This window comes from Phodopus roborovskii, unplaced genomic scaffold, assembly GCF_943737965.1.
Source record: "Phodopus roborovskii unplaced genomic scaffold, PHOROB, whole genome shotgun sequence".
Classification (NCBI taxonomy): Eukaryota; Metazoa; Chordata; class Mammalia; order Rodentia; family Cricetidae; genus Phodopus; species Phodopus roborovskii.
Window position 1 is genome coordinate 263919 of NW_026125739.1, and position 27384 is coordinate 291302.

Here is a 27384-nt window from a genome sequence, read left to right on the forward strand (position 1 = left end):
TAAGCAAACACGCCTCCCTCAAATCATACATTATAACTTGTTCTGTGACATCCCAGACCATATCACTTACTAAGATCTGTCACAAATCCATCTATTAATTTCACAGCCTACTGAAAGATGGTTAAGATTCATCCTTGATACAAATCTCTTTCAGGTAAGACTGTGATGGATCTTGACAGAGCTCTCCTATGCTTCTGTATCTAACACTCCATCATCAATCCTGATGTTAGAATATAGTTATGCCTTTCATGCAAGCATGTGTTTATCCCTGAATCAGGGCTTGTCTGTCTAGCTATAATGAGCATATCTGTGTCTGTCCACACCTGCTAGCCCCAACCAGTCCCTGTTCAATATTCCTATCCCAAGACTCATTCTGTTGGCAGCATTTATTTACCTGAAATGAAATCTCTATGTTCTTGGTGTCAAGGTTTATTCTGACAAAAGTTCATTTCCTACTGAGTAGCATCTCTCTGGTAATTTGTTCTCTATTCGGTGCCTGTGTTGATATTGATGGTCAATTAAATATTTAAAATGTTGTCCAATCTATTTGCTGTATAAGACATAATCATGAAAACTTCAATCTGATTCAGACCTCCACTCCTATGTTGCCAGGGAGACCATGACTGACAAACATATCCTCTTAAATACTCCTCATACTCCTCATTAATTGATACTTCTCATCACCATTTGGTCAACATGTTTATTTATTTGCACAGAGGGATTTTGTCTGTTTGGTTCATATCTGAACAGCCCACAACTGAAAGAGTATCTGGAACACAAACAACAATATATAGATACTTACTGAAAGAAGGAATCTCCTTTTATATCTAAGAAACTAGCTAGGAGAGTTTGGGGAATGCATGATACGTTTAAGTAGAATCAAGAAGTTAAAACATGTAAATGGGATTTGAAATGCTGGCATCCACTTTTCATTTTAGGCTAATAATGCATGAACTGAAATTATCATGAGTCTGTGACACAGCCATATCTGATGGGATTGGCACAACTCATAAAACCAGCAGAGCTGCTTGACAAGGATCCAGCAAAGCTGAGCTGCATGATGGCTGCCATGTCACCTTTGGTTTTCATTTCCACCTGTTGCAAAGTTGGGGCACTTTTAATATTGGTACAATTTGGGGAATATAGAATGATGGGCAATTTCTTATGAATCATTTATACCTTCCCCAGGAATGCTGCTTCTAAGCTTCTCTGAGAAAGTCTGAACATACTATTCCTCTCACTTTTAGGGAGATGTCCTTATATACTTGAAGGTCTTCCTTGTGCCTTGGAGGTTGTGACACACATAAAGAAGCCAGGGGTCTCTTTATGAGGCTACAAGACGTTCTTGAAACATTTGTCCCTGTACTTACCCAGGAACAAGATATTCAAAGCAAAGTAATCTCAATTGGATCATCAAAATTTGGTGGACTAGAGGAGTTGGCCACAGATAAGATTACAAGCCTCTTCCCACTATACACTCAGGCAATTATGTGGCATATACAGCAACAAAGTTAGATTAGCTGAAGTTCCCTCCGCTCTACACAGAGACTCATACTGATGAGCAGAATATGGACTAGAAAAATGATAAAAGAACGAGATGTCAGGACCTTTCTTTCTTAGAAAAGTTAGTATATGCACAGCCACAATGGTGGCATATAACTAAGGAACAACAGAATGCCAGGAATAGACACATAGACAAATTCTATAAAGATGTAAAATATAAACATTGTGTTTTCCCAGAAAACACAAAGCAGCAGCTTTGGTCTGAGGATTGTTCTTGGCAATATGCTCAGGTGGGCTTAAAGATTTTGTTTTGCTCTAGTGTTCTTGTAGCCACAAAAGCTACTAGCCTAAGAACAAGCTTGTCATATGCCTCTAGATTCTTAAAAAGTATTTTATAGGGTTAATGGGTAAGAATGATTATAAAAGATAACTCTGTTTATCAATGATGTCAAAACTTTAGGAGAAATGATAATTCTGCTCTGTCTTAGTTTACTAATGATGACTAAAAAAATGAGTAAAAGGAAGTAAAACACAGGTCCCAAAACAAAAATATGATCTATGTTTTGGAGCAACATGAATGTATCCCTGCTTACTAAATTCTGTATAGAATTCTGTAAAGAAGCAATCTGGCTGCTAGTCAGTCAGGCTGTAAAATTCTCCCAACCATCATGGTTTGACCCCCTCCCTCCATAGTCTACACCTTACATCCCTTGCTGTGACCTGCTGTGCTTCCTCTGTGTTGTCTCTTCTAAAAGCTAAGAAGTGTCCATGTTTGATTCCACTGGTCATTACGCTTACATCCACCCACCCATCATCAGACCCTGCCCTCATAAAGAGCTAGACTTGGGCAATTTGAATTATTTGTGGTGCACAAGACACCACAAGGGCTAGTCTTTCCTGCCCCTACATCCTTTCATCCTATACTCCTCAGATTCAGAACATTACTGGAAGCACTTCCCACTGAATAAATACATTTCAAAGAGTGTCGATATAACCTGAAACTGTCAAAAATCGGTGCACTATACAGTGCACACAAAATTTTACATAAAGGACAGTTGATGCTAGCTTATAGGTTCAAAGTGTGTATGTTCCTTTCTAGCTTCATACTTCACAACTCATAAATAACTCAAAACACCATTGTGGGGGAATTCACATGGCAAAAATGAACAAATGCTATATAGTACATGTCATGGTTTGGGATTCTAAAAAAGTTATTAACCATTTATGAGAACATTAGCCATATCCCTTTCTCAATTCATATGCCCTTATTTTCTTACTTTTGAATACTTTTAAGTACCTGAATGAGTTAATTTATATGTTGCCTATCTTTCAGAAAGGGAAACCTACAATCACAGTATTCTTTACCTCATCTATTGTCCACTTGGACAATTGATGTTCTCTCATCAATCATCATCTACATTTACATCACCATTTACAGAGGGGGATCTGTAGTTTGCACTCTGTGTCCCATGTGTGAATATTCCCACTTTGTTCTTTCATCTGTTACTTTACACCATTTTGTGGTGAAGGAAACTAAGGGCAGTGTATTGATTTCCTTTCTTGATGTGACAAAAGCAGCTTAATGGAAAAAGAATTTATTTGGATCACATTTCTAGGTTATAGTCCAAAATCGCAGAGAAGTCACAGCAGCAGATGAAAGCATCTCGCCAGTCAAAGTCAAGATCAGGGAATAAAAGATGCATGTTGCACTTAGCTTGCTTTCTCTATTCTTATATAATCCAGGATGTCCTGCCTAAGAAATGTCCCCATAGACATTCTCTCGGGCAAACCTAATTTGGACCATGTGTTATTTGTATTCCCTTCCCAGTTGATTCTAAATTTGATAAAAACTGGCAAAAGCCAACCATCACAACTAGCTGAAGTTGAGATTAAATTGACAATAGAAAAATGAATTTTTTAAGGAATTATTCATTGCAAATCACTGGATACCCTACCCTATGATTACTTTGCATAGGTATCTAGAGGAATGATAATCCAACCAAACTGTGCATGGAGAGCATGATGGTTAGTTTTCATTGCCAGCTCAACTGGACGTAGAATGGCCTAGGAGGCACACCTCTGGGTATGCGTGTGAGCATTTTTCCAAAGTGTGAGGAGAGATCCACCCTGAATGTGGTACCATTCAGTCCCAGACTGAACACTATAGGTCAAAAGAGGAACTGAGCTGAGTATATTTCTTGCTTTGCTTGACTTAGATGCCATGTGACTAGCTGTGATTTCCTGCCAGGATGACCCTTTAAATTGTAGGCCACCTTCCTTTAAGTAAATGCTCTTTAGTATTTTAATCCAGTAGTGAGAAAATGAATTAACATAGAAAACAATGACCTCTGTGGTTTTCAATTCCATGGGTGTTCACATTCTCTGAGAAAAAGGTTCACATAACAAAACACAACTCCAAGGGATTTTTTGTTTTGTTTTTGTAGTGTGGGGGCTTACAGGAATGTCCTGGGGTTTTTGTTTGTTTGTTTGTTTTCTTGTTTTCTGTAGTTCTCAGTTTCTGTATTTTGCTCAATGTTCCTAAAAGTCATATTTAAATTGGACAGGATTGTACTTCCAATGCTAGTTTTAGAATGAATCTGTCAGTTCTAGCCCAAGGTTGAAATGAGTGAGTAAATGAATGCATGCATGCATTGATGTACTTGTTGAAAACTCTAATAATGTCCAAGTCAGCTAATTTCACAAACAGATTCATGTTCCTTTCTATCCAACTCAATTTCATAACCTAAAAAGCAAACACTAAATGTCACTGTAGTTTGTATACAGAATAAAACCTGTGGAGGAAACAGAGTTATATACACAAAGATGAAAGATTTCCTGGGTTGTCTTATGCAATAAGAAAATCCCCCCAGCTTCTTCTGATAGATGCACTGTGGCCTCTAAAACATGACTCCCCTCATCATTATTTTTTTTGAGAAGATTATTCAACACAAAATATTGGTGACAAAAAGATTTTGGTGAGATATCACTGTATCTTCCCCAGAAAGCCTAAGAAACCTCATCTCTCATCACCACTCAAACTTTTTTGATACTGTCCAGTTCTTTCTGGAAGAAGACAATCCTAGAAAGGCATCATTCCTCCTGATTAGAGATCCTGTGCTTAACAATTATGTTAAATATATGTTCTAGCCATTGCAATATTGGGATTTTCTGATATAGCATGTGGTCACACCACCTACTTGTATTCATTTTGCAGAGAACTCAGCACAGATATCTGCAGAGACCAAGGAAGTCTTGGTTGTTCTCTATAGAACCATATAGCATACAACAAAAGAAACCTTTGGCTATCGACCCTCCCTGTCACCTGCAGCTCTTGCCACCCCAATGTGTATACTTTCTTTGCTTGCACAGGATTGTAGACAGACTGCAGGAGATGAAAAGTAAAGGAAGTGGGAACAAAGAAAGAAAGCTAAATGCCTTGGGTGGCCACTTTAACAGGCTGAAGTGAGTGTGCAATTTATTACTTACAGGTTTTCCTGAAAGGTCAAGACTGCAAGTTTTTGGTGCTCCATATAAAAGAACGCTTCAGAAAACCTTCGGACCTGAGGGATGATGATGTAAACAGCTTAATTTCTCAGTAGATACAAACTCTATTTTCTCAGCTTGAGAGTCTGACGATTAAGTGTTGTGTTTTAATGGAAAGAAAGCTATGCCTACGCAACACAAGTCTGAAACAAGCTTAGCAGCCTCCACAGCTGTCCACATGTCTCTACAGCTCTTAGCCAAACAGTGAAGTGTGTGTTTATAGACTCATTCCTGTTCTGCTTTCATATATAAATTCAAGTTTTATTCTTTTTAGTAAATATGAGATTTTTTCCAAATGGACATTATAAATAAATGTACAACATGGGCAATTCCTAAAGCCAGCAGCATTTACTATGACTTTGATTGTCAGACACTTATTTCTCTTGCCCAAAGTGAGAATATCAACATTACTCCATATATATTAATACTTATACATATATAGCCAGGATGAGGGCAACACCTTACAGTTCAAAGTATTTCTTTTTAAGTATATGGAGATGCTTGTAATAGTTAATTTTGTAACATCAGCTATCACAAGACATACATAAAAGAGATGTTTTATGAATGACAGAATAGAGCTGAATAGCTTTTATGTTACAATGCTCATTCACAGTTGACTGAGACCAGTGGTGAAATCGATAGATAGGCACAATGCCAAATCATGTTCCTCTCAAACAAACCAACCCTTGAAAAATTTCTCTTTAAGTATAAATGCATGCACTCAGAAAGTTTAGTAGGATTTTACAGTTTACCCTTAAAGTGTGGTGTTCCTGGGTGAGATAAGTGGTTACTTGGGAGTGCAGAGTCACTGTATCCAAGAATTGGGTCCATAGAGCCATCAAATGGGAAGCCAGCCAGGCAAGATCCTTACTGATCTGCTCAGCTATCTTCTCAGGGTTATTCAGCATCTGCAGGGGTAAACAGTGTCAGTCAAAGACATAGCTCTATTGTGTTACTCCAGCCCTACTCTTGGGCTCTTTTGCCAATGTTCTGGTCTTCTCATATGCTGTAACAATGTGGTATTATAAATGTTTCTAATGCTTTATAATGTAGAATTGTGTTATCCTGTCTCTTTGAATGTGGGATTTAAGAGAGGTAGCAATAAGAATGAACTATTTAGCAATTCCTGTCTATAGATTAATATTCAGAGCCCATTGTCCCGTATAAGGTCAGCCTGTGTCTATCCCAAGTCTATGTCTTTCCTCTTCATGCACATGTTTAAATTCAAGTTATTTCTAGATTTCCAGGAATATCTTATCTAGTATGTCCTTTCTCGTTTAATAAATAGTTGCTATCCATTTTCAACTCTCTACCCTAAGCTTCTAACCCCAATACCTCAAAACCAAGTTTTCCTAAATGTTACCAACCTAATCTGGAATTCCTTCAGGATGGCCTTTGCACTGTTGCACCAAAGTAGGACCAGTCATAGTATCCTCCTTTAGACACTCACACCCAGAGAAGAGATCCTTGTAATTCAATCTACTTTTTCATTAAACTCTGAACTTGGTGTCTTATAATCACAATGGCTCACACTTACTATTACAGATAATTTTGCAGGTGGAGGACCAGACATTTTATACTTGCTTCACATTCAATACGTACAACCATCTGTTATGTAGAATATTAGAACAATCCTTTCACAGAAAATTAAATAACAGTGATTTAATAGAACATCCAAAAATATTCAAGAAAAAAAGATAGTCCTTATAATCCTAAAGTACTTAACTAGCCAGGTCACTTGGCAGGCTCTCAGTGGCTATAACCCCCATCACTTGCCAATCCTTAAGGAGGATAACAGGGTGACTTAATTACAATGTAAGTCAGTTAGACTACAGTGGGGCCTGGAGTGCTTGGAGAAAACACTGTTGATGAGAACATGTTGCACAGGTAACTAGTTTAGAATGGGAAGGACCAGTTTTCATCAATACACTGCAATTAATGAGCATCTTCCCTGTCTTACTAACATGTTTGTCAAAAGAAGGACACGTGATTAGTAAGAGAGAGCCTCTGTCTCTGTAATGGAGAGATAGGAATGAAGACCAGCAAGAGTGGTGTAGAGTTATCACAAAGCCGCAGCCATTTTCCCTCTTTTGTCCTGTATGCCAGTTTTCTCACTGAAGGCAGAAAGTAAACAACTGTTCCCAGATACAGCTTTGTAATTGTTATTGGACCGAGGTTTGATTCTGGATGGAGGTAAATCAGGTGAACAGAGTTATCTAAGAGCAAGAGAGCACTAAAGGAGATATTTGCTGCACAGTGAGGCTCTTAACACTTGGAGGTTCTTACTTCATTATCATGACTAGCTTCAAGAAGCAAGCCTCCAGTTAAACACAACATCTTCTAAGAGGTTCATTCACTGATGACCATTGATGGCTCAGTCCCACACAGCATCATGAGTGGTCAGAACAGAGAAGGAAGGGTTCAGGGGAGTAGACCTTAGGGACAGGTTGCATCACTGGGAAAACTCCAGACTGGAAAAGGGGTTTTTGAATTCAATCTAAGTAGCACATATTTGAATTCTTCTTCACTAACGACAGACTATTTTGCCCCTAGAAATAATCCCTTCCTTATCCAAGGTTACCATGCCTTTTATCCCTGTACCCTTCCTTCTGTCTCTGACCACTCATGATGACACTGCTATATGCTGTCAGTCTTAGGTTCACCTCTCTCGCTTGACCTCTTCTTGAACAAGTGTCCTTGATGCTACAGACCTTCCTCCTGATCCCTCTAACAAGTATGGCTTAAGTTCCTACCACTCTCTCAATTTATCTCCATTTGAAATTTAACCTCTCAGGATCCCTACTTCCAACACAGTAGCTAATGGATAATCTAAAGTCAGAAATACTTTATTGCAGAAATAGAATCTCTGAGAGATGTCCTATGCCCCAACCATGTTGCCCTGCCTTGCTTGTCTTCTTACTCCTTACTTCTACTCCAAGGGCACTGACAGATGCAGCATGAACTCTAAACTCAACTATCAGAGGTGAAGAGGGAAAAAAGGAAGATATTTATTAAATGGGTCTTGGAAGAATTATTTCCTCCCTAGTTGATTATAGAAACAGCTTCATATTAGGTTACAGAGATTTCTAATTAAGCCTTAGGAGGACTTTTCTATCACCACCAACACATGGACCTGTGTAATTATTCATGACAGGTATGGGTGGCTTTGAGCAGGAGGTGAGGGAGGGACCTTACATGCTAACAAGCCAGCACATTCTTGGACCACTGCTATCACTTGTAAGTTCTCTGGAAGAAGGATCACCTACGTACCTTGACCACTCCCAGTGCCTTGGTCATCTGTGCTGTAACCACACTCATTTCTCTATTTATTCCATGCTCATTTTGTGCTACAAAATACGCTGTACAAAAGGAGACAAGAAACTCACAACCAGCATGTATTGACCTCTGCTTCTGTTGTGACTTACCACAGTCCCTGAAGATGCAGATCAAAATAAACACTTTCTCCTGTAAATTGCTCTTGATGGGGTATTTTGTTAGAGTAATAGGAAAAGCGGCCGACCCAGGCAAAGAAAACTCAATATTCACATGCTTCCTATATCCTTTCTTTGGATATTTTCCAATAGAGAAGGGCAGCTCCAGGAGCAACTACTAGGCAATTGAGTAATTCCCAAAAGTTCATGGGAATAAATAGCAGACAATCTTTTATATCTTAGAAAAATCTTAGCTTTCTACACTAAAAAACAAACAAACAAACAAACAAACAAACAAACAAACCAGACATAACAATGAGGCTTATTTCTCAGAGTAGCTTAGCAAGCATGTGGAGACCCTTTCGTGCCTTGGTAAGGGGTGTCCTAAACTGTTGGATTACTTTGTTATGGGAAGACCCTCAGCATCTCCCTAGCATGGGTCCCAACTCAGATTTCCAGTTTACCATTTTCATGTTCTCCATGCCACAGTGAAGTTGGTATACATGCACATACTTATGGTCATGTGTGACCTGGGTGTCACACCTTTACTTGGAGAAGTACCCTTCCCTCTCCCTGTTCCTTATTGCCACCTTAATTTTTTCAGCCAGAGCCAACACCTCCCCTCCTCCCTGCTGGCTCTCCTTTGATTATATTACCTGTCTCTCTTGGCCACATGGGCAGAGTCTGACTTATCTCAGAACAAACCAATTTCTCAAAGGCTGTAAGTGCCAGGTGGTCTCTTCCTTGATTGTATAGAGGGAATATATGAGTGGCCAGTGGCTAGCACAAAACAGATGTCTTAAACTTTTGTAAGTTCCTCACACAAAGCAAAGATTCCTCAGGGGCACTGTGCTACTAGAGAACTCTGGTTTTTCCAATGTCTTAATACCTGAAACCATACAACTCTTCACCATGTACATATCAAGGCTTTAAACAAAACCAAAAAACAAAAAGCAGCCAAATAGCAAGGCTTGAGAGAAATGCATTCACTCTTCTTCACCATTTTCCAGGAGGTGGCACTGTTTCATCTCTAACCAAATCCCAGCTTTGATTTGGGAGGGTTTCTGAGTAGCCAGCCGTATTTCGGCCACTCAATCTTCAGTCCAGTAAATCCATTAAGCAAATTAAGGAGCAGAATAAGACCTAACCCTTTACCCTTGATTCCTTGCACTCCAGCACCTCTTACCACTTCTGACAAAATAAAATTCGGCAACAAAATGTGGTTACAAAGAAAGTCTTGTAGCAGCAAAAGAACTACAGAATTCAGTGGAACACACATGTATGTGCACACATACATGCACATACACAAAAACATTCATACCCACAAACACACATGCATACATAAACACACATACACACAGCATTTAAAAGTAGAACAGGAACTTTCAGCCAGAGAAGGAGGGTACATGGAAGAGGATAGGAGAGGATAAAATGAATAAAATTAATCACATGAACATGTGAAACTGTCAAAAAATTTAAAAAGTAAAAACAAGACAACCTTCTCATAGTCTCAGACTCTGCTGCAAAGGATGGAGATGAGCAGCAAGTCACTTAGGAAATAGGTCTGATGAAGTTACTGATTGCTCTCTCTTTCAAACTTCTCACTAAATCACTGCAGTGGTGACAAAATTTTCAAAGATAAAGGTTTCCCAGGGACCAGGGCCGCAATGTTCACTAGTATAAAGGGGAAGCTGTCATTGCAACTTTATCAAGCTTGGTAATCTCATCTAATGGCTGCAAGTAGCTCATAAGTGTTAAGAAAACTAGTATCAACTTGTCAGTATGAATATGATGAGCACTTTCTGTCCCTGGATGCTGTGGGGAGGTTGGTCTGGGAGCCTCACTGTTGTAACTGTGGATGAAACACTAGTCACATTTCTCATCTTAGTTTCCTTCTGGAGATCACAGGGTAATTTCAGCTTTCAGTTCCTGTTAAGGAATGCCTTAACCCCCTAAAAACTCCATAAAGATTTGAGTATGTGTGGATTTTGCTAAACTCTATCTAACTAACTCATGAAGTACTTTTTACTGGAAACAAGCAAACCATAGAGTAGAGACTATTGCCAGAAAACAAATCAAAACAAAGCACACACGTACAAATTTCCTGGTTAGGCAGTGAGAACTGTCCCCAGATCTCAGGGAAAGGAAAAGTATTGAGCATTGAGTAAATCATCAATGCCCAGGACCTTGTCAATCACGTCTCTCTACTGGAGCTTCCATACACGGAAACTTAATACTATCATTTCCACCAAAGGATTTTATATTAGACAAATTTCACTAAAAATTGCAAAGAAGCCATTTGACAAAAAATTAAGATTCCTCCAGGGCCAGCGCTTCTTGAGATAAATATACTTGTATATAGTTGCATTGCCTTCTCAGGACTGCACTTTGCCTGTCAGCACCCAGGTTTGACTTGCCCAGCCATGTATGAGTGTGAGACCAAGCTCTACCAATTCAGTGAGAAAGAGGACCCCTTGGCACATTAGGAAAAAACAAAACAAACAAACAAACAAAAAACTGTAGAACAGCACTGGGTGTGGATGTGCACCAGGATATGTCCCCTTTTGTATAAATAAAATGTTTTGCCTTACTGGAGTAAGTTGAATGTGTGATTATTTTCTTGGGGTCCTAGATTCTTATAATATATAGAAACCTTCAAAGTCAGAGATTGGAGAGCTCTCAAGCTATCCACCTGCCTGAAGTTGCTCTACTCTTGGCCTCCTTTTCAGACTTTGATCTATGCATCCTACATCTAGCTGTTAACTCATGCCCTTTGTAGCTTCCTTTATAGTAGACTGGTAATGATTAGAAAAGTTTTTCTTGTGTTCCCTAAGCCATTAAAAGAAATTATCTAACTACCCTGCAAAACCTTCTCAAGTTCCAGCCCAGCCCTCGTCCTCTTCCACCGGCTATTGGCCAGAGGTGAGTCTGGGCCCAATTGGGGCTGCCTGTCCCCTACAACCTCTTTTCCTCCCTCCCCCCGCCTGAACTCCCTGGATTGGACCCTGATCCTGCTGCTCCTGTCTCCAGTCCCCATCGAGAGCACCCTTGGAGCTCTGATACACCCCCACCCATCCCCACCTCCAGCCTACCCCCCCTACCCTGTGCCCTACCCCACCTACAGTCCTGCCTCTCTGGTTGAGCACTGGGACAGAGGATGGAGCCAACAGTCCTCCCTACTTCGAAGACTTCTCGGAGCAACTCCGAACAAAGGAGACCTGACTATCCATGCTGGAACACCTGTAATTTCCACCTGCTTGGTCTCTGACCTGGCCTCCAGTACTCTGGAACCCCGGGCCCCTCCCAGAAATCCGCCTATCTCTGCAGGTCCATTCGGAGTTCCTGCCAGCAAGATGACCCCCAAATCCAGGCCCCTACCAAAGAACGAGGTCTCAGCGGGAGAGCTCCAGTTTCCAGTGAGATCCCACTACCCTGCAAAACCTTCTCAAGTTAAAGCTCAGCCCTTGTCCTCTTCTGCCGGCTATTGGCCAGAGCTATTGGCCAGAGCTATTGGCCAGAGGACCACTGTGAGTACCTGCTGGCATCTTCTTCTGGATCCTCATCCTTGACCCCATCCCTGGATCCCTGTCTGCGGAGAAACCTCCTAGAGAGCTTGGACCACACAGAGCTACAGATATTGAATCTCAGATCCACATAAGCCCATCGGGGATGTACCATAGAGAGAGGGGGAGACACCACCAACACCTACTGGAAGAAACTATGGGAAGAAGGCAATACAAGAGATCACCTAACAACAGAAAGACAAACATGACACCACCAGAATCTAGGGAGTCTACACCAACTAGAATGGAACACAACAACAAAGCAGAGGAAGCAGAAGGGTACGACTTAAAAATCACCATCATAAAAATGATAGAGGCCCTCAAAGAAGATGTGAGAAAATCCCTTAAAGAAATGGAGGAAAAATCAAACAAAAAAGTGGAAGAAATGAACAAATTCCTTAAGGAAAGTACAGAAAGCCAAGAAAAAACAATTAACCAGGTGAAGGAAACAGTTCTAGACTTGAAAACTGAAATTGAGAAAATAACACAAACAGAAGGAAGGCTGGAAATTGAAAAGCTGGGCAAAAAATCCGAAACCACGGACACAAGCATAACCAATAGAATTCAAGAGATGGAAGAAAGAATCTCAGGCGCAGAAGATAAACTAGAAGAAATAGATTCATCGACCAAAGAAAATCATAAATCCAACAAATCCTTAACACAAAAGATCCAGGAAATGTGGGACACCATGAAAAGGCCAAACCTAAGAATAATAGGCATAGAGGAAGGTGAGGAAGCCCAGCTGAAAGGTTCCGAAAACATATTCAACAAAATCATCGAGGAAAACTTTCCAAATCTGAAGAAGGACATGCCCATGAATGTACAAGTAGCATATCGAACCACAAATAGGTTGGACCAAAGAAAAAAGACCCATCGACATATAATAATCAAAATAACTAGCATACAGAATAAAGAAAGATTATTAAGAGCAGCGAAGGAAAAAGGACAGGTAACATATAAAGGCAGACCTATCAAAATTACACCCGACTTCTCCATGGAAACCCTCAAGGCCAGAAGGTCCTGGATAGATGTTCTAAATGTATTAAGAGAACACGGATGCCAGCCTAGGCTACTATATCCAGCAAAACTCTCAATCAATATAGATGGAGAGAACAAGATATTTAATGACAAAACCAGATTTTCCCAATATGTATCTACAAATCCAGCCCTACAGAAAGTATTGGAAGGAAAACTCCAACCCAAGGAAGGTAACTACGCCCACAAAAATGTAGGCAACAGATAATCCAACTACACCAGAAACCTAGGGTGAAGCAGAACAAATATATTCACAATACCACTGCCAACAACAAACCTAAATCAAACAAGCATCAACAATCAATGGGCCTTACTCACCCTCAACATTAATGGCCTTAACTCACCTATAAAAAGACACAGGCTAACAGAATGGATACGAAGACAGAATCCATCCTTCTGCTGCATACAAGAAACACATCTTAGCTCCAAAGATAGACATTACCTCAGGGTAAAGGGTTGGGAAAAGATTTTCCAATCAAATGGAAATAAGAAGCAAGCAGGCGTAGCTATCCTAATATCTAACAAGTTAGACTTCAAACCAAAATTAGCCAAAAGAGATGAAGACGGTCGTTTCATATTCATCTCATATTCATCTCAGGAGAAATCCATCAACACAAAGTCTCAGTTCTGAACATCTATGCCCCTAATACAAATTCAACCACATTCGTAAAAGAAACACTACTAAAACTCAAAGCTCATATAAAACCTCACACACTTATAGTGGGAGACATCAATACACCACTCTCAACACTAGACAGGACCACAAATCAGAAACTCAACAAAGAAACAAAAGAATTAACAGAAGTTATGTCTCAACTGGCTTTAACAGACATCTATAGAACATTCCATCCAAAGACAAAAGAATATACCTTCTTCTCTGCTCCACATGGAACCTTTTCTAAAATCGACCACATACTAGGAGACATAACAAACCTCAACAGATACAAGAGAATAGGAATAGTCCCCTGTATCTTATCGGACCACCATGCTTTAAAACTGGAATTCAAAAACAACACAAATAGCAGAAAACCTGCGAACTCATGGAAAATTAACAATGTGCAATTGCACCACTCCTGGGTCAAAGAAGAAATAAAGAAAGAAATTAAAGACTTTCTAATATTCAACAAGGATGAGGATACAACATACCCGAACTTATGGGACACCTTGAAAGCATTGCTACGAGGGAAGTTCATTGCACTAAGTGCCCATATGAAGAAAACAGAGGATAGTCACATAAAAGAATTAACAGCCCAACTGAAAACCTTAGAACAGAGAGAAGCGAATTCACCCTGCAGGAGTAGACGCCAGGAAATAATGAACTTGAGGGCTGAAATCAACAAAATAGAAACCAGGAAAACAATACAAAAAATCAATGCAACAAAGAGTTGGTTTTTTTGAGAAAATCAACAAGATAGACAAACCTTTATCCAAATTAACGAAAAAGCAGAACATGCAAATTAACAAAATCAGAAACTAAATGGGGAACATAACAACAGACACAGAGGAAATCCAGACAATTTTCAGGTCATACTTTGAAAATCTGTATTCCACAAAAATTGAAAATTCAAAGGAAATGGACAAGTTTCTAGATAACTATCACCTACCAAAATTAAATCAAGAACAGACAAACAACTTAAATAGACCTATAACCCGAAATGAAATAGAAGCAGTCATCAAAACCCTTCCAACGAAAAAAAGTCCAGGGCCAGATGGATTCAGTGCAGAATTCTACCAGACATCAAGGAAGAACTAATACCACTACTCCTCAAACTGTTCCACAAGGTAGAAACAAAAGGTGTTTTGCCAAACTCTTTTTATGAGGCCACAATAACTTTGGTACCCAAACCTCACAAAGACACAACTAAGAAAGAAAACTACAGACCAATATCCCTGATGAACATCGATGCAAAAATACTCAATAAAATACTGGCAAACCGAATTCAAGAATACATCAGAGAAATCATCCACCATGATCAAGTAGGCTTCATACCTGGATTGCAGGGATGGTTTAACATACGAAAATCTATCAACGTGATCCACCATATAAACAAACTGAAAAAGAAAAACCATATGATTATCTCCCTAGATGCGGAAAAAGCCTTCGACAAAATTCAACACCCTTTCATGATAAAGGTATTAGAGAGGTCAGGGATACCAGGAACATACCTGAACATAATAAGAGCAATATACAGCAAACCAACTGCCAACATCAAACTGAATGGAGAGAAACTTAAGCCAATTCCTCTACAATCAGGAACAAGACAAGGCTGTCCTCTCTCTCCATATCTCTTCAATATCGTACTAGAAGTTCTAGCTAATGCTATAAGACAACAAAAGGAGATCAAGGGGATCCAAATTGGAAAGGAAGAAGTCAAACTGTCTCTCTTTGCAGATGATATGATAGTTTACATAAGCGACCCAATAAACTCTACCAGGGAAATCCTACAGCTGATAAACACCTTCAGCAAACTAGCAGGATACAAGATAAACTCAAAAAAATCAGTAGCCCTATTTTTTTCAGACGACAAAGAGTCAGAGAAATAAATCAGAGAAACATCACCCTTTACAATAGCCACAAGCAACATAAAGTATCTTGGTGTAACGCTTACCAAACAAGTAAAAGACCTATATAATAAGAACTTTGTGACTCTAAAGAAAGAAATTAAAGAAGATACCAGAAAATGGAAAGATCTCCCATGCTCTTGGTTAGGTAGGATAAACATAGTAAAAATGGCAATCTTACCAAAAGCAATCTACAGATTCAATGCAATCCCCATTAAAATCCCACCACAATTCTTCACCGACCTTGAAAGGATAATAATCAACTTTATATGGAAAAACAAAAGACCCAGGATAGCCAAAACAACCCTATACAATAAAAGAATGTCAGGAGGCATCACCATTCTTGACTTTAAGCTCTACTACAGAGCTATAGTTCTGAAAACAGCCTGGTATTGGCATAAAAATAGACAGGTAGACCAATGGAATCGAATTGAAAATCCTGATATTAATCCACGCACCTATGAACACCCGATTTTTGACAAAACAGCTAAAATTATACAATGGGGCAAAGACAGCATCTTCAACAAATGGTGCTGGCACAATTGGATGAGGGTGTGTAGAAGACTGCAGATAGACCCATGTCTGTCGCCATGCACAAAACTCAAGTCCATATGGATCAAAGACCTCAACATCAATCTAGCCACATTGAACCTCTTAGAAGAGAAAGTAGGAGGTATCCTTGAACAAATTGGTATAGGAGACTGCTTCCTGAACATAACTCCAGGGGCACAGACATTGAAAGAAACAATTAATAAATGGGACCTCTTCAAACTTAGAAGCTTCTGTAAGGCAAAGGACACCGTGGACAAGACCAAAGGGCAGCCCACTGACTGGGAAAAGATTTTCACTAATCCTATATCCCACAAAGGGCTGATCTCCAAAATACACAAAGAACTCGGGAAACTAGTCAACAAAACACCAAATAACCTTATTAGAAAATGGGGTACAGAACTGAAGAAAGAATTCTCAATGGAGGAAATCAAAAAGGCTGAAAGACACTTAAGAAAATGCTCCACATCCTTAGTTATCAGGGAAATGCAAATCAAAACAACTTTGAGATACCATCTTACCCCTGCCAGAATGGCTAAAATTAGAAACACCAGTGATGACTTATGTTGGAGAGGATGTGGAGAAAGTGAACCACTCCTCCACTGCTGGTGGGAGTGTAAACTCATACAGCCATTTTGGAGATCAGTATGGCGGTTCCTCAGGAAAATGGGAATTAGTTTACCACAGGACCCGGCAATCCCCCTCTTAGGCATTTACCCAAAGGATTCACATCAATGCAACAAAGCCATCTGTTCAACTATGTTCATAGCAGCACTATTTGTAATAGCAAGAACCTGGAAGCAACCTAGATGCCCCTCAATTGAAGAATGGTTAATGAAGATGTGGCACATCTACACAATGGAATACTACTCTGCAGAAAAAAATAATGGTATCTTGAAATTCGCAGGCAAGTGGATGGCACTTGAAGAAACCATCCTGAATGAGGTAACCAAATCACAAAAAGAGGAACACAGTATGTACTCACTCATATATGGGTTTTAGAACTAGATCAAATGATCACCAGCCTATAATTCACACCACCAGAGGAACTAGGATACAAGTTGTTTTCTAAGAGATTCATATAAAGTCCCTCACAGAACTGGGAAGGGACAAGTCCCCCAGAGCTCAGGTAAAGTGGGGGAGGACAGCTAATGGAGAGAGAAGTAGGAGAAAATGAGGGGGAGGAGAGGAAGGCATGTGCGACCAGGAGGATTGAGCCTGGTTAGGAATGGAAAATAGGAAAGAGAGAGAGAGAGAGAGAGAGAGAGACAGAGACAGAGACAGAGAGAGAGAACATAAAAGAGGGAGCCAATATTGGTTTGAAGATAAAGTTGAACACAAAGAAAGGTCGAGGGAACTACAAGACTGCTCCCAACTAACAATCTCAGCTCCCGTGGAAAGGCTATCATAAATGCCCTACCCGGAGAGTGAGATCAACAACTAACTTCTCCATGGAGTCCTCAACTAATGCCTGTTGAAAATAGGAGCAAACACCCATACATAAACACTGAGTCGAACTAGAATCCAGAAGCAGATGGAGAGGACAAGACCATGTGGTAGAAGTACATAGAGACAGCTTACCTGAACAAGGAGGAGCTAAGGGCCACTAGACTGATAGCTGGGAAGCCAATAGGGGACTGACTCTGACCCCCCTGAATATGAGTCTCAGCCAGAAGGTCTGAGCAGTCTAAGAGACCTCAGACAGTGGAGCCAGGATGTATCCCTGGTGCACAAAAGGAGTTTGCAAACATATCCCCCATGGAGGGATAACTGCCTTATTCTAGAGATAGGAGAGAAGCCGTAGTCCCTACTTCACAGGACCTGTCAGATCTACATGACCCCAACTGGATGGCATTCCCCTACATATGGTATTGTGTTGGGGGGTTGGGAGGGGAGGGTGTTTAGAGTGCATGTGAGAGGGTAGAGAGGGCAAAAGGGAGGGAAGGAGGGAGGGAGGGCTGGAGGGGAGGGAGGAAGGAAGGGAGAGGGAACTGGGATTGACATGTAAAATAATAAATTAAAAAAAAAAAAAAAAACGCTTTGACTCCAAAACTTAAGTTGAAGAACAAGTTACTGGGGAAAAGTATTTCTATTTTTGTTTCCACAGAAAATGAAAAGATTTGGATTCCTTCCAGACTAATGTGGTTTGATCAAGCCAGACCACCTGAAACAGAGTACAAGCTGATCCTATATTCAAAACAGCTGGACAAAACAGCCCTACAGACTACAGCTAGGGTATCTGAATCTTCTTCGAATCCCCCAAGACAGCGCCCCTTACCAGCAGGAAGTAGTTTGGAAAGAACGAAGCCCAAATTCCCAAATATTGTGTATAAATGTTTGTTTTCATTTAATTGGACTTTGTTATATAAAATTAAATAAAAAAATTATAAATAAATAAAAAAAAGAAATTATCTAACATGAACAGGTTAGGATTGCAACCTCAATTTGGTAGATAATTAGTCAAAGAAAATGCACCTGAAGAAGAGACAATGCTATAAGACTGGGCCTACAACCACTGGGACTTTATGCTGACTCTAGATAGGCACTGTTAGAATTGAACTACATGCTGGACATCCAGTTACTATCAAAGAATTGATGGAGATGAGACAATTCCTCATGCATAGATGTTGGAAGTTCATTCTTCTACACATGCTTCCCAAGGACATACCATCCTTCTACTTCATGATTCCTAGTGACTTGGAGAATTCATCCAGGCACCATGGTGAATGTGGCATTCAGGCTTATTGATCATTAATTCCAGGTCCCTCCCTAGTGCTTCAATCAGCCTCTTCCATGCAGAGCTCAGACTTCTGCTCCCTCCTGTAGCCCTGCATCAAAGAAACCCCCTCCTCCGGTTCAGATCTCTATCACTGCCCTAGTATAAAACCACAAGGCCTTAATATTCTCTCAATCCCTGGTTTCAAAGTAGCTTCTTCATTAGAGCCCACTAAGATTGCTTCCTCCTAAAAAGAATTACTGACACACTACCTGGTGTCCTGTGGCCATGTACATCTCTGTACAGATAGTATTTCATTTGTGAGCTACTCATTACTGAAAGCCCCAATGTGAATAGACTCCTTCCCTAACCTTGTGCTCCCAGGGAAGAGATGAAAAAATCCTTTGGGCTGGTCCAGGTGCTCACAAGTAATGGAAACTTTAAAATGCTGGCTGAAATGAATCAAATTTCACTTGGTCAAGAGGTACTATTGTCCCTAAGAGACATTCATGAAAAGGCCAAAGAGAAGGAGGGAAGGGGTTGACTGTTTGAGTACACTGCCTTCCAGAACCCACACTTTGGTATTTATGTATCTGCATGTGTATAAGTAAGCGCGTGTGTAACAGATGCTCAAGCATGTTTATGCTTATGGAAACCCAAAGTTGACATTGGGTATCCTTCTCAGTGGCTCTCACTTTATTTACTGAGACGGGCTGTCTTGCTGAACCCTGATCATGATAATTCTGAATAGTCCACCAATATTCTTGCCCCTGGGATACAATATTACAGGTAGCCACCAGGCCTGGCCTTCCAATTCTTTCATATGAGTTCTGGAGATCTGAAGTGTGGTCTTCATGCTTGGGATGCAAATGCCTTATCTTCTGAGCCATGTCCCCAGCTCCTGTTTCTGCTTCACAGATAGGAAAACCGAGATTTGTAAAAATTAAACAATTTGTCAACACTATGCTGCAGAGGTCTGTTCTGAAGTCAGCACACAGCAATGAATAGCTCCATCACTCACTGTCAACTAGCTTCCTTCCAATATTAAATTCCAAGTGGTCCTAGCCCAGCTTAATGAAGTGTGGTCGCCCCATTCTACAGAAGCAAGTGTTCTGGGGATTGTAAATCACAGCAGGCAATAGAACAGATGCACATCCATTCTGCACCCACTCTCCAAGGACACAACTCTTGCTTGCTTTACAAAGTTGGAACCAAGACACCTGCAATTACTACTTTTTCCTGTTGCAAGTTTCTCGCATCTTTGTCCTGCTCCAGCTAAAGCCTAAGAACCAAGAATAAGTTAGTCTTTTGAAACCCAAGGAAAATATAGATAAGTCCTCTTGATTTCCACATAGTATTTTAGCTCTCCCTTGCTTCATTGACTATAGAAGTCATGGAGGTAATCAGTAAGATAACAAATATATCACTAGCTTTACTTCAGATGGTGCCCTGACCTATTTGGGATGATTCTGCTTTTTAGGGACTTGGAGATAGCTTTGTATTACTTAAGTGGATGGAAGCCATGAAACTCTTCACTTGAGTATTATATACTTTTGACATCTGTAAGCTCCAACTACATACTACATGCTAAGGCTGCCATTTCTGAGCCTGCTGTCTGTGGACAACCAAGAAATTCCTTGCACATGTTCAAAACATGATGAGTTTTCCTCATTGCCAACCATCTTTCACAACATGGCCTCAGACATCCTCTTTATTTATTTATTTATTTTTTGCTTGTTTTTTTTTTCTGGCTTCTTTTTTATGTCAATTAGAAACAATCTTATTTTATATATCAATCCCAGTTCCCTCTCCCTCCCATTCTCTCATGGCCCCCACTGACCCCCATCCCACACCTCTTCTGCTCCATAGAAAGGGTGAGGCCTTCTATGGGGGATCATCAAAGTCTGTCACACCATTTGAGGCAGGGTCTAGCCCCTCCCACATGTGTCTAGGCTGAAAGAGAATCCTTCTATGTGGAGTGGGCTTCCAGTGTCCATTCCCATGCTAGGTATAAATGCTGTTCCATTACCAGGGACCACATAGACTGTCTAGATCTCCTAACTGTCACCCACATGTACAGAGCCAGGTTCTGTTCTATGCTGGTTTCCAAGCTCAGACACCCTCTTTGTTTAGGCCACAAAAGCCTTTCAGAACTTCCTCAGGGAAGCAGAATTGAAACCATCCCCACACATTGGTACCTGAGAAATTACTTTTTCTCATTGGGAAAAGTTGTAGCTTCGGGTGACTGGTATGTGTGGCAGACAAAACTAGCTTGGCCCAGAACTATAAGTACATCCCTTTGTTCAGACTGAGGGTCATCAGGGTAATTACCTGTAACTCTGAGCACAGCTGAGAGAGTGTTTCTTCAACAGCAAGGGCCTCTGGGAAGGAAGAACAAAGGCCACACAATTAAACAGACCTCATTTCAATGCTGCACTTGCTAACTAAAGGAAAAGGCCTAAATTTCATGCTCTAAATAGCAAAGTTAAAAAGAGACAAAGGCAACTCCACAGAACTCTCCTAATTAAACTTTGAAGAGAATCAATCTCTTATGACATCATAGATTGAGGGCAAGAGGAAACCCATTTTGGACTACTTAGTGGAATTATAAGTATAATTAACACCTTAGTGTGTGTACCACTTGTATCACTTTGTGTGTCCTAAATAAGCTGTATTTATTTATGTTTTTCCAGATGCATGTTCACACACATGTGCACACACACACACACACACACACACACACACACACACAGAGAGAGAGAGAGAGAGAGAGGTATATTTTGTAACAGAAAATGTGGGTTTGTGTCTCCATCTTGAAGCTAAAAAGTCAGAAGCTCAAGAAAGAGGAGTGGCAGATCTGAGGAGATGCAGGCTCCAGGGACCATGACACTAATGAGCATCATAACCATTGAGCCACCCCAGTGTGGCCTGCTATTCAACTGCTTGTCAGCCTGAACAAGTGACCTCCAGCTATTTGTGATTTCATCATCAGAGTTTTGACAGTGTTTGAACTTTCTCCTAGTGCCCCAATGCCAAAGTGAATCATTTCCACACAGTTGTACTGCCTAGAGCAACTTGAGAAATCCCTTAGAATCTCTGTGTCCTGATGATGGGTGGACTCAGATCCATGACCCAACAGTACAATAGACTTTCTTCCTCTTGAACTTGACCATAACCCACGTGTCTGGCACAATGACCACAAAAAAAAAATGTTGAAAAAGATTTAAGTGAATTAAGAACCTTTTTAGGAAAAAAATTCCTATTGTTAGCCACTGCTGAATAAAATTCTTTTTCTTTTGAGGCATGTAAGTAGCTGATCCTCTATTGTCTTTTGATCTGTTTTGTGGAGCTTGAGGTCAAACCCTCAAGGTTTAGGATATGCAAAGCAAGTGTTTAAGAGTCACATCCTAAGTCCCCTGAGGTTGTCTTTACAATCTGCCTAAGATTGGCTTCTGGAAACATCCAAGTTAAAGAGTGCTTGATTTAAAGACCCTGACACTGGCTTGGGCAGGTATTATGGCTGTTGAAACTAGATGGCAAGAGGGAGGCTCAGAAATCCAATGTGAGCACCCAAATATTCCTTTGCTTTGCAGACTAGAGAGCCTAAGGAATCGAGAGTGACCCAGCTCTCACCAACCCTGATGATAAAGAGAAACTTGCAAATATATCATTGTTATGCAACCTGCTTATAATACACAGGCCACAGGCAGTACCAAATGGTATAGTTTTCCTAGAAATTGGTATCCAGAGGAACAGATAAAGAAATAAGCACTCTGTGGGATTCTAACATTGAAATATACATTATACTTGAATCCTAGACTCTGGGTTGAGCCTCTCATCCAAAGGACTTTGAGCAGAACCACAGTATATCATGTGCTGTAAAGGAGGGTGACAGGACTGAAGCACCCTACCCCAGGCCATCAGTGCTGGACCTCAGGGCTTTTGTCACAGCTACATATTGCTGTGCTGTGTGGCTTTCAGTAGTCATCTTACTTCCCATGTTTAACTTCTCTAATTTATCACTCAAGAGGGATTTAGATTCACAAATCTCCATGATGTTAATTTGGAAAAAATCTATATGTCACCTAAGCCAAATATGGCATGTCACTGCCTGCAGGTTTCTAGAACCATTCACAGGATAGACCAGGAAATAGTTAGATATGCACAAATATTATAGATATGAATGGCTATACGTGTTAATGTAGATCTGTGCACAATTGTTTTTTATAGATATGGTGCTCTTTTGTAAGGCTGTTATACATGTTTATAAAATGCAGTTTTATAATTTTGTCATAATTATAAAAGGATTTAACCTTGCATATTATTCAAGAAAGTGTGTGTGTGTGTGTGTGTGTGAATCAATGGTAGTTGATAGTCTGAAAAGGACTGAAGGACTCAAAAATCTTCCACTTCCCCTTTGCTTGATTAGAGGATCACTTTAGATTATGAGGTTGAGCTCCTACTAATGAGGTGAAATTCAGTAACCACCTACTTCAGGAATGAAAGGCATGAAGAAGTAAGCACTCAGTGGGATTCTAATCAACCATGGTGGCCCTGCTGTATTTCTAGGCCAGTTTTGGATTTTCCACATTCTTTTTTCAAACAGAATCACCTTTATGAGATACTTTTACTTTGTTTGCGTGTCCCTTTGTATAATATTAAGATTATTGTTAACAATAACAACTTAACATCATTGGACAGGATATATGGTAGGTATTCAAGAAATATTTGATACATAAATGAGTGAGTGTCTTGGGGAACTCATAAGCTTTCTTACTTCATTTGTCCTTACAAAGAGTCACTCTTAGTACAATGAGGTAGAGCCCCGAAAAGCTTAAACAATGAACCGGATTTTCACCATGACCTTTGCAAAAGCATACCATGTTTTCCAGTTCGAGATCCAATATGGATTGTCAGCTTCTGACAAGATATTTTCTGTTCCTAAGCCCTTACCAAGCTCCATGGTGGGCAGCTCAGGAATGTCTCTCATGATGACTAGAAAGTAGAGTCGGAGGCCCCGGTAGGCATGGAGGAGCAGCAGACACAGGTCCCGGTGCCATTTGTGTGCATGTTGTATGCAGTTCTCTGAGGGGACATAGAAGCTTCCCTGAAGAGACAGAAGAAACATAGCTGAGGAATCTATACCTTGCCCTGGCTTTACAGAACTCCTCTCCTCTGCCCAACATTCAAAGACTAATTTGGGTTCAGGACAGCAGGTCTGGTTCTTAGATAATATGAAAACTTCAGGAGGAAAGCTAGCTGAGTCCAAACCTCTTCTGCTTGCTTGTCAAGTAGGAAAACCACAGGCATGCCATACCTCTGTTTTGTCATGTTCAAGTGAAGCTATTAATAGTTATAATATTAAAAACAATGATAGAAGATGATAACTAAGAAGCAGATAAGGGTAATAATGCCAACAAGAAGGTTAGTGACCACTCACTTGCCCTCTTAGACTGTTGCCCTGTTTCCCAGAGGACAGACGATACAAGAGGTTGGGTGACAGAAGAAAGGAACGCCTTTACATGGGTGGGTGAGGGATGATTAGGAAGATTATTAGAACAGATGAGTGAGCAGCACTGTAATACAAAGGGGAAAATAAAGCTATGTTTTAAAATGGTAAGATAGGATGAAGTCAAGTCCAAGTGCTTTATGTCTGTCCAGTTTCAGAAAGCTTTGTATAGTGGAATCTGTTTGAAACTATAGAATTGGTAGAAAGATAACTTGGACTGTGTAATAAGAAAATTCCTAAGCTCACACTCAGCTTAGCATGGGGGGGGTGGATAAAAAATGTTTTTAATAACATAATTTATCTCTCCCTCCAACCTGAGAGAAAGATATTCCAGAGTGAATTGAAGAATTTTCTTTTTTTTCTAAGAGCAGAGAAAGGAATCATTGCATAGGGTGTGGACAGTGGAAAATTGAAGATAATGAGTAATAGGGAGATTTGGTGGTGTTACATGCCTGCTCATTTATCTTCTCTCGCTTGGCCACAATGAAAGCAAGCACTCACTCATCATGGTTCCCTGCTACTGCATTGCCCACTCTGGAGGAAGATTCAGCATGGAGGGGGGTTGGTATCCACCCTCTTGGCTTCAGAATGTCAGTATTCGTGGTTGGTGATTATGGCTGCCTCCTATCTCATTTAGCTTTTATTGCTCTTTGTTTTTATTGATAATTAAGCAAACTAAATTTGTCTAGTAAGGGTATGAAAAATCAACATTCTTGAGAATGAACCACTCCAGAGAAAGATATGAGACTTTGGGTAAGCAGCTCTTTCTAGAGTAGCATCAGTACTTGGCCTCCAAAAAGGGTTGGCTCAGGATTGAGGCAGAACCTGAACACTGCATCTGATGAGTACAACCAATCCCTTCTATTATAGTATCTACTTTTTAATGTCTTTATTTCTTGAGCTCTATAACCTTACCTAATACTATAATGTTATCTAGTCTTTCTAATTCGAACTTAAGAGAGAAATTACATAAGGATAACAAAATGTATTGAAAGTGTTGCAGCATGGAATAGGAAAAACAGAGATGAAGAGCCGAGCCCTGCTCCCACCTCTGGTAGAACTACACCGCTCTGGTGCATTCTCCACCAGGCAGCACACTAGAGAACAACATCCAGCCTGTGCCCCGACCACTGCCACCCAGTGGACTCTGTCCCTCCATGACCTACTCTGCCACCCAACTCCATGCACCTGAACATCTGACCCATGGCCAGCCCTTCCTCAAAACCCCAACAGACTACATAGGCACAGGCACAAACCATACCATTTTTGAAAACAGGTGATTGACCAGCTTCATCATGGACTGCCCCAAAATTCAGACACATCCGATGCCCATCCCCCTCGCATCCCAGCACCGGCAAGGTAGCTGGGCCCTGCCTCCACATTTAGTGGGACTCCATAACTCTGACTCTGTCTCCAGCAACAGGCAAACAGGAACCTGAATACCCTCTCTGTGGCCAGCTCTCCCCTGCAACTCCAGCAGACTATATAGATACAGGTGCAAAGCACACCCTTGGAAGAACATATGCATAAACACCAGTGTAAGAATACATTCAATGAGTAGGTGGCCCAAACCCCAGTCCAGAAGAAGTGACAGACAGAGGCCCAAGTTTCAGACCCAGAGCAGCATCAGAGGAAGGCCTGAGTGTCAGGTCCAGGAGCGAGGAGTGACTGCCAAGTAAGACAAGAGCAGCGGTTTCCTGCAGTAGCTTCCAGAAACTATCACAAAAAGTTCTTCTGGGATAAGAGCACCTGTGAACCAGCCAGCATCCATGCCGTTTCTTGGTTAAAGATAACCCACTGCTACATCAACCCGTGGACCTTCAACCCCACCTACACCTAGAAGAGCAATTACCAGAGCTGTTGTCCTCCTTCCAATGGGAAAAGCATTCACCGGAGCTGTAGCCCTACCTGCACCTCAAGAAATGAGCCTTAGGCCCACTTCTACCAGGAGGAGCTTCACCGAAGGCTGTGCTCTGTTTGTGCCTGAAGGAGCAGTCAAGGGAGCCACATCCCCTAACTATACCAATTGGAGAAAGAGAGACCTCCTGACGCATAAGCTCCACCTATAGCCATTAGAGGAAGAGATGTGTAGACAACAAGGTAAGAACATACTCTGTGGGGGTACATGAGCCAGTCAAAGATGATGCTGAGGGAAGTCAAGAGGGCCACTCCTGAGTTGTTTACCAAAAAAAAAAAAAAAAAAAAAAAAAAGAAAGAAAGATGTCTGATTCCCTAGATAGGACCAGATGAGGTCATTGCATGAACAGCTCATGATCACTAGGTAAAAGGGCGCCTAGGTACATGGTAGACTTACCTCTTCCTAGGACAGAGCTCAGCCTTTCATGGTTGGGCCAAGACCCCTGCACACTCAACAATATACTGAGCAATACAGTGCCACTAGAAATTAGTGGTGCTACAACAGAAAGAACTGAACATCTTAACACATATGAAGTAGAAGAAAATGACCTAAAAATAACTTTATGAGGATAATTGAAGCCCTTTAAGAGGAAATGAAAAATTCTCTTTAAGAAATAGAGGAAAATGAGAGCCCCATGAATAAGTTAGCATTGCCCTACATGTGGGGGGATGGGAGGGGAGGGTGGTCAGGGTACATGTGAGAGGGCAGAGAGGGTAAAAGGGAGGGAGGAAGGGGGGAGGGAGGGAGAGGGAACTGGGATCGACATGTAAAATAATAAATAAAAAAATGCACAGAGGAAAAAAATACTCAAATAAAATGGTTGATTTATCTAAAAAAAAAAATAAAATAAAAAAAGAATGAAAGAAAAAAGAAAAGAAATAGAGGAAAAAAAAAACAAACAAAAATTTGGAAGATATTGATAAACCTCTTGAAGAAAACCAAGAAAAAGCTATAAAACAAGTAAAGGAAACAATTTAAGATTTGAAATATGAAATAGAGGCAATAAAGAAAACAAAAACTGAGGAAATTCTGGAAATGTAAAATCTGGGTAAATG

General features: G+C 40.6%; 1 protein-coding gene across 1 annotated transcript in view; it reads right to left on the bottom strand.

Annotated features, from left to right (window-relative positions):
- Positions 1 to 27384, bottom strand: part of Fam135b (family with sequence similarity 135 member B) — a 281424-nt gene that overhangs the window by 29194 nt on the left and 224846 nt on the right. Inside the window, exons 8-11 of the mRNA XM_051178560.1 lie at positions 23856 to 24009; positions 21234 to 21283; positions 5799 to 5954; positions 4990 to 5063 (exon numbers count right to left, since the gene is read on the bottom strand). Coding sequence (XP_051034517.1) covers positions 4990 to 5063; positions 5799 to 5954; positions 21234 to 21283; positions 23856 to 24009 — 434 coding nt within the window. The remainder of the gene's footprint in view (positions 1 to 4989; positions 5064 to 5798; positions 5955 to 21233; positions 21284 to 23855; positions 24010 to 27384) is intronic.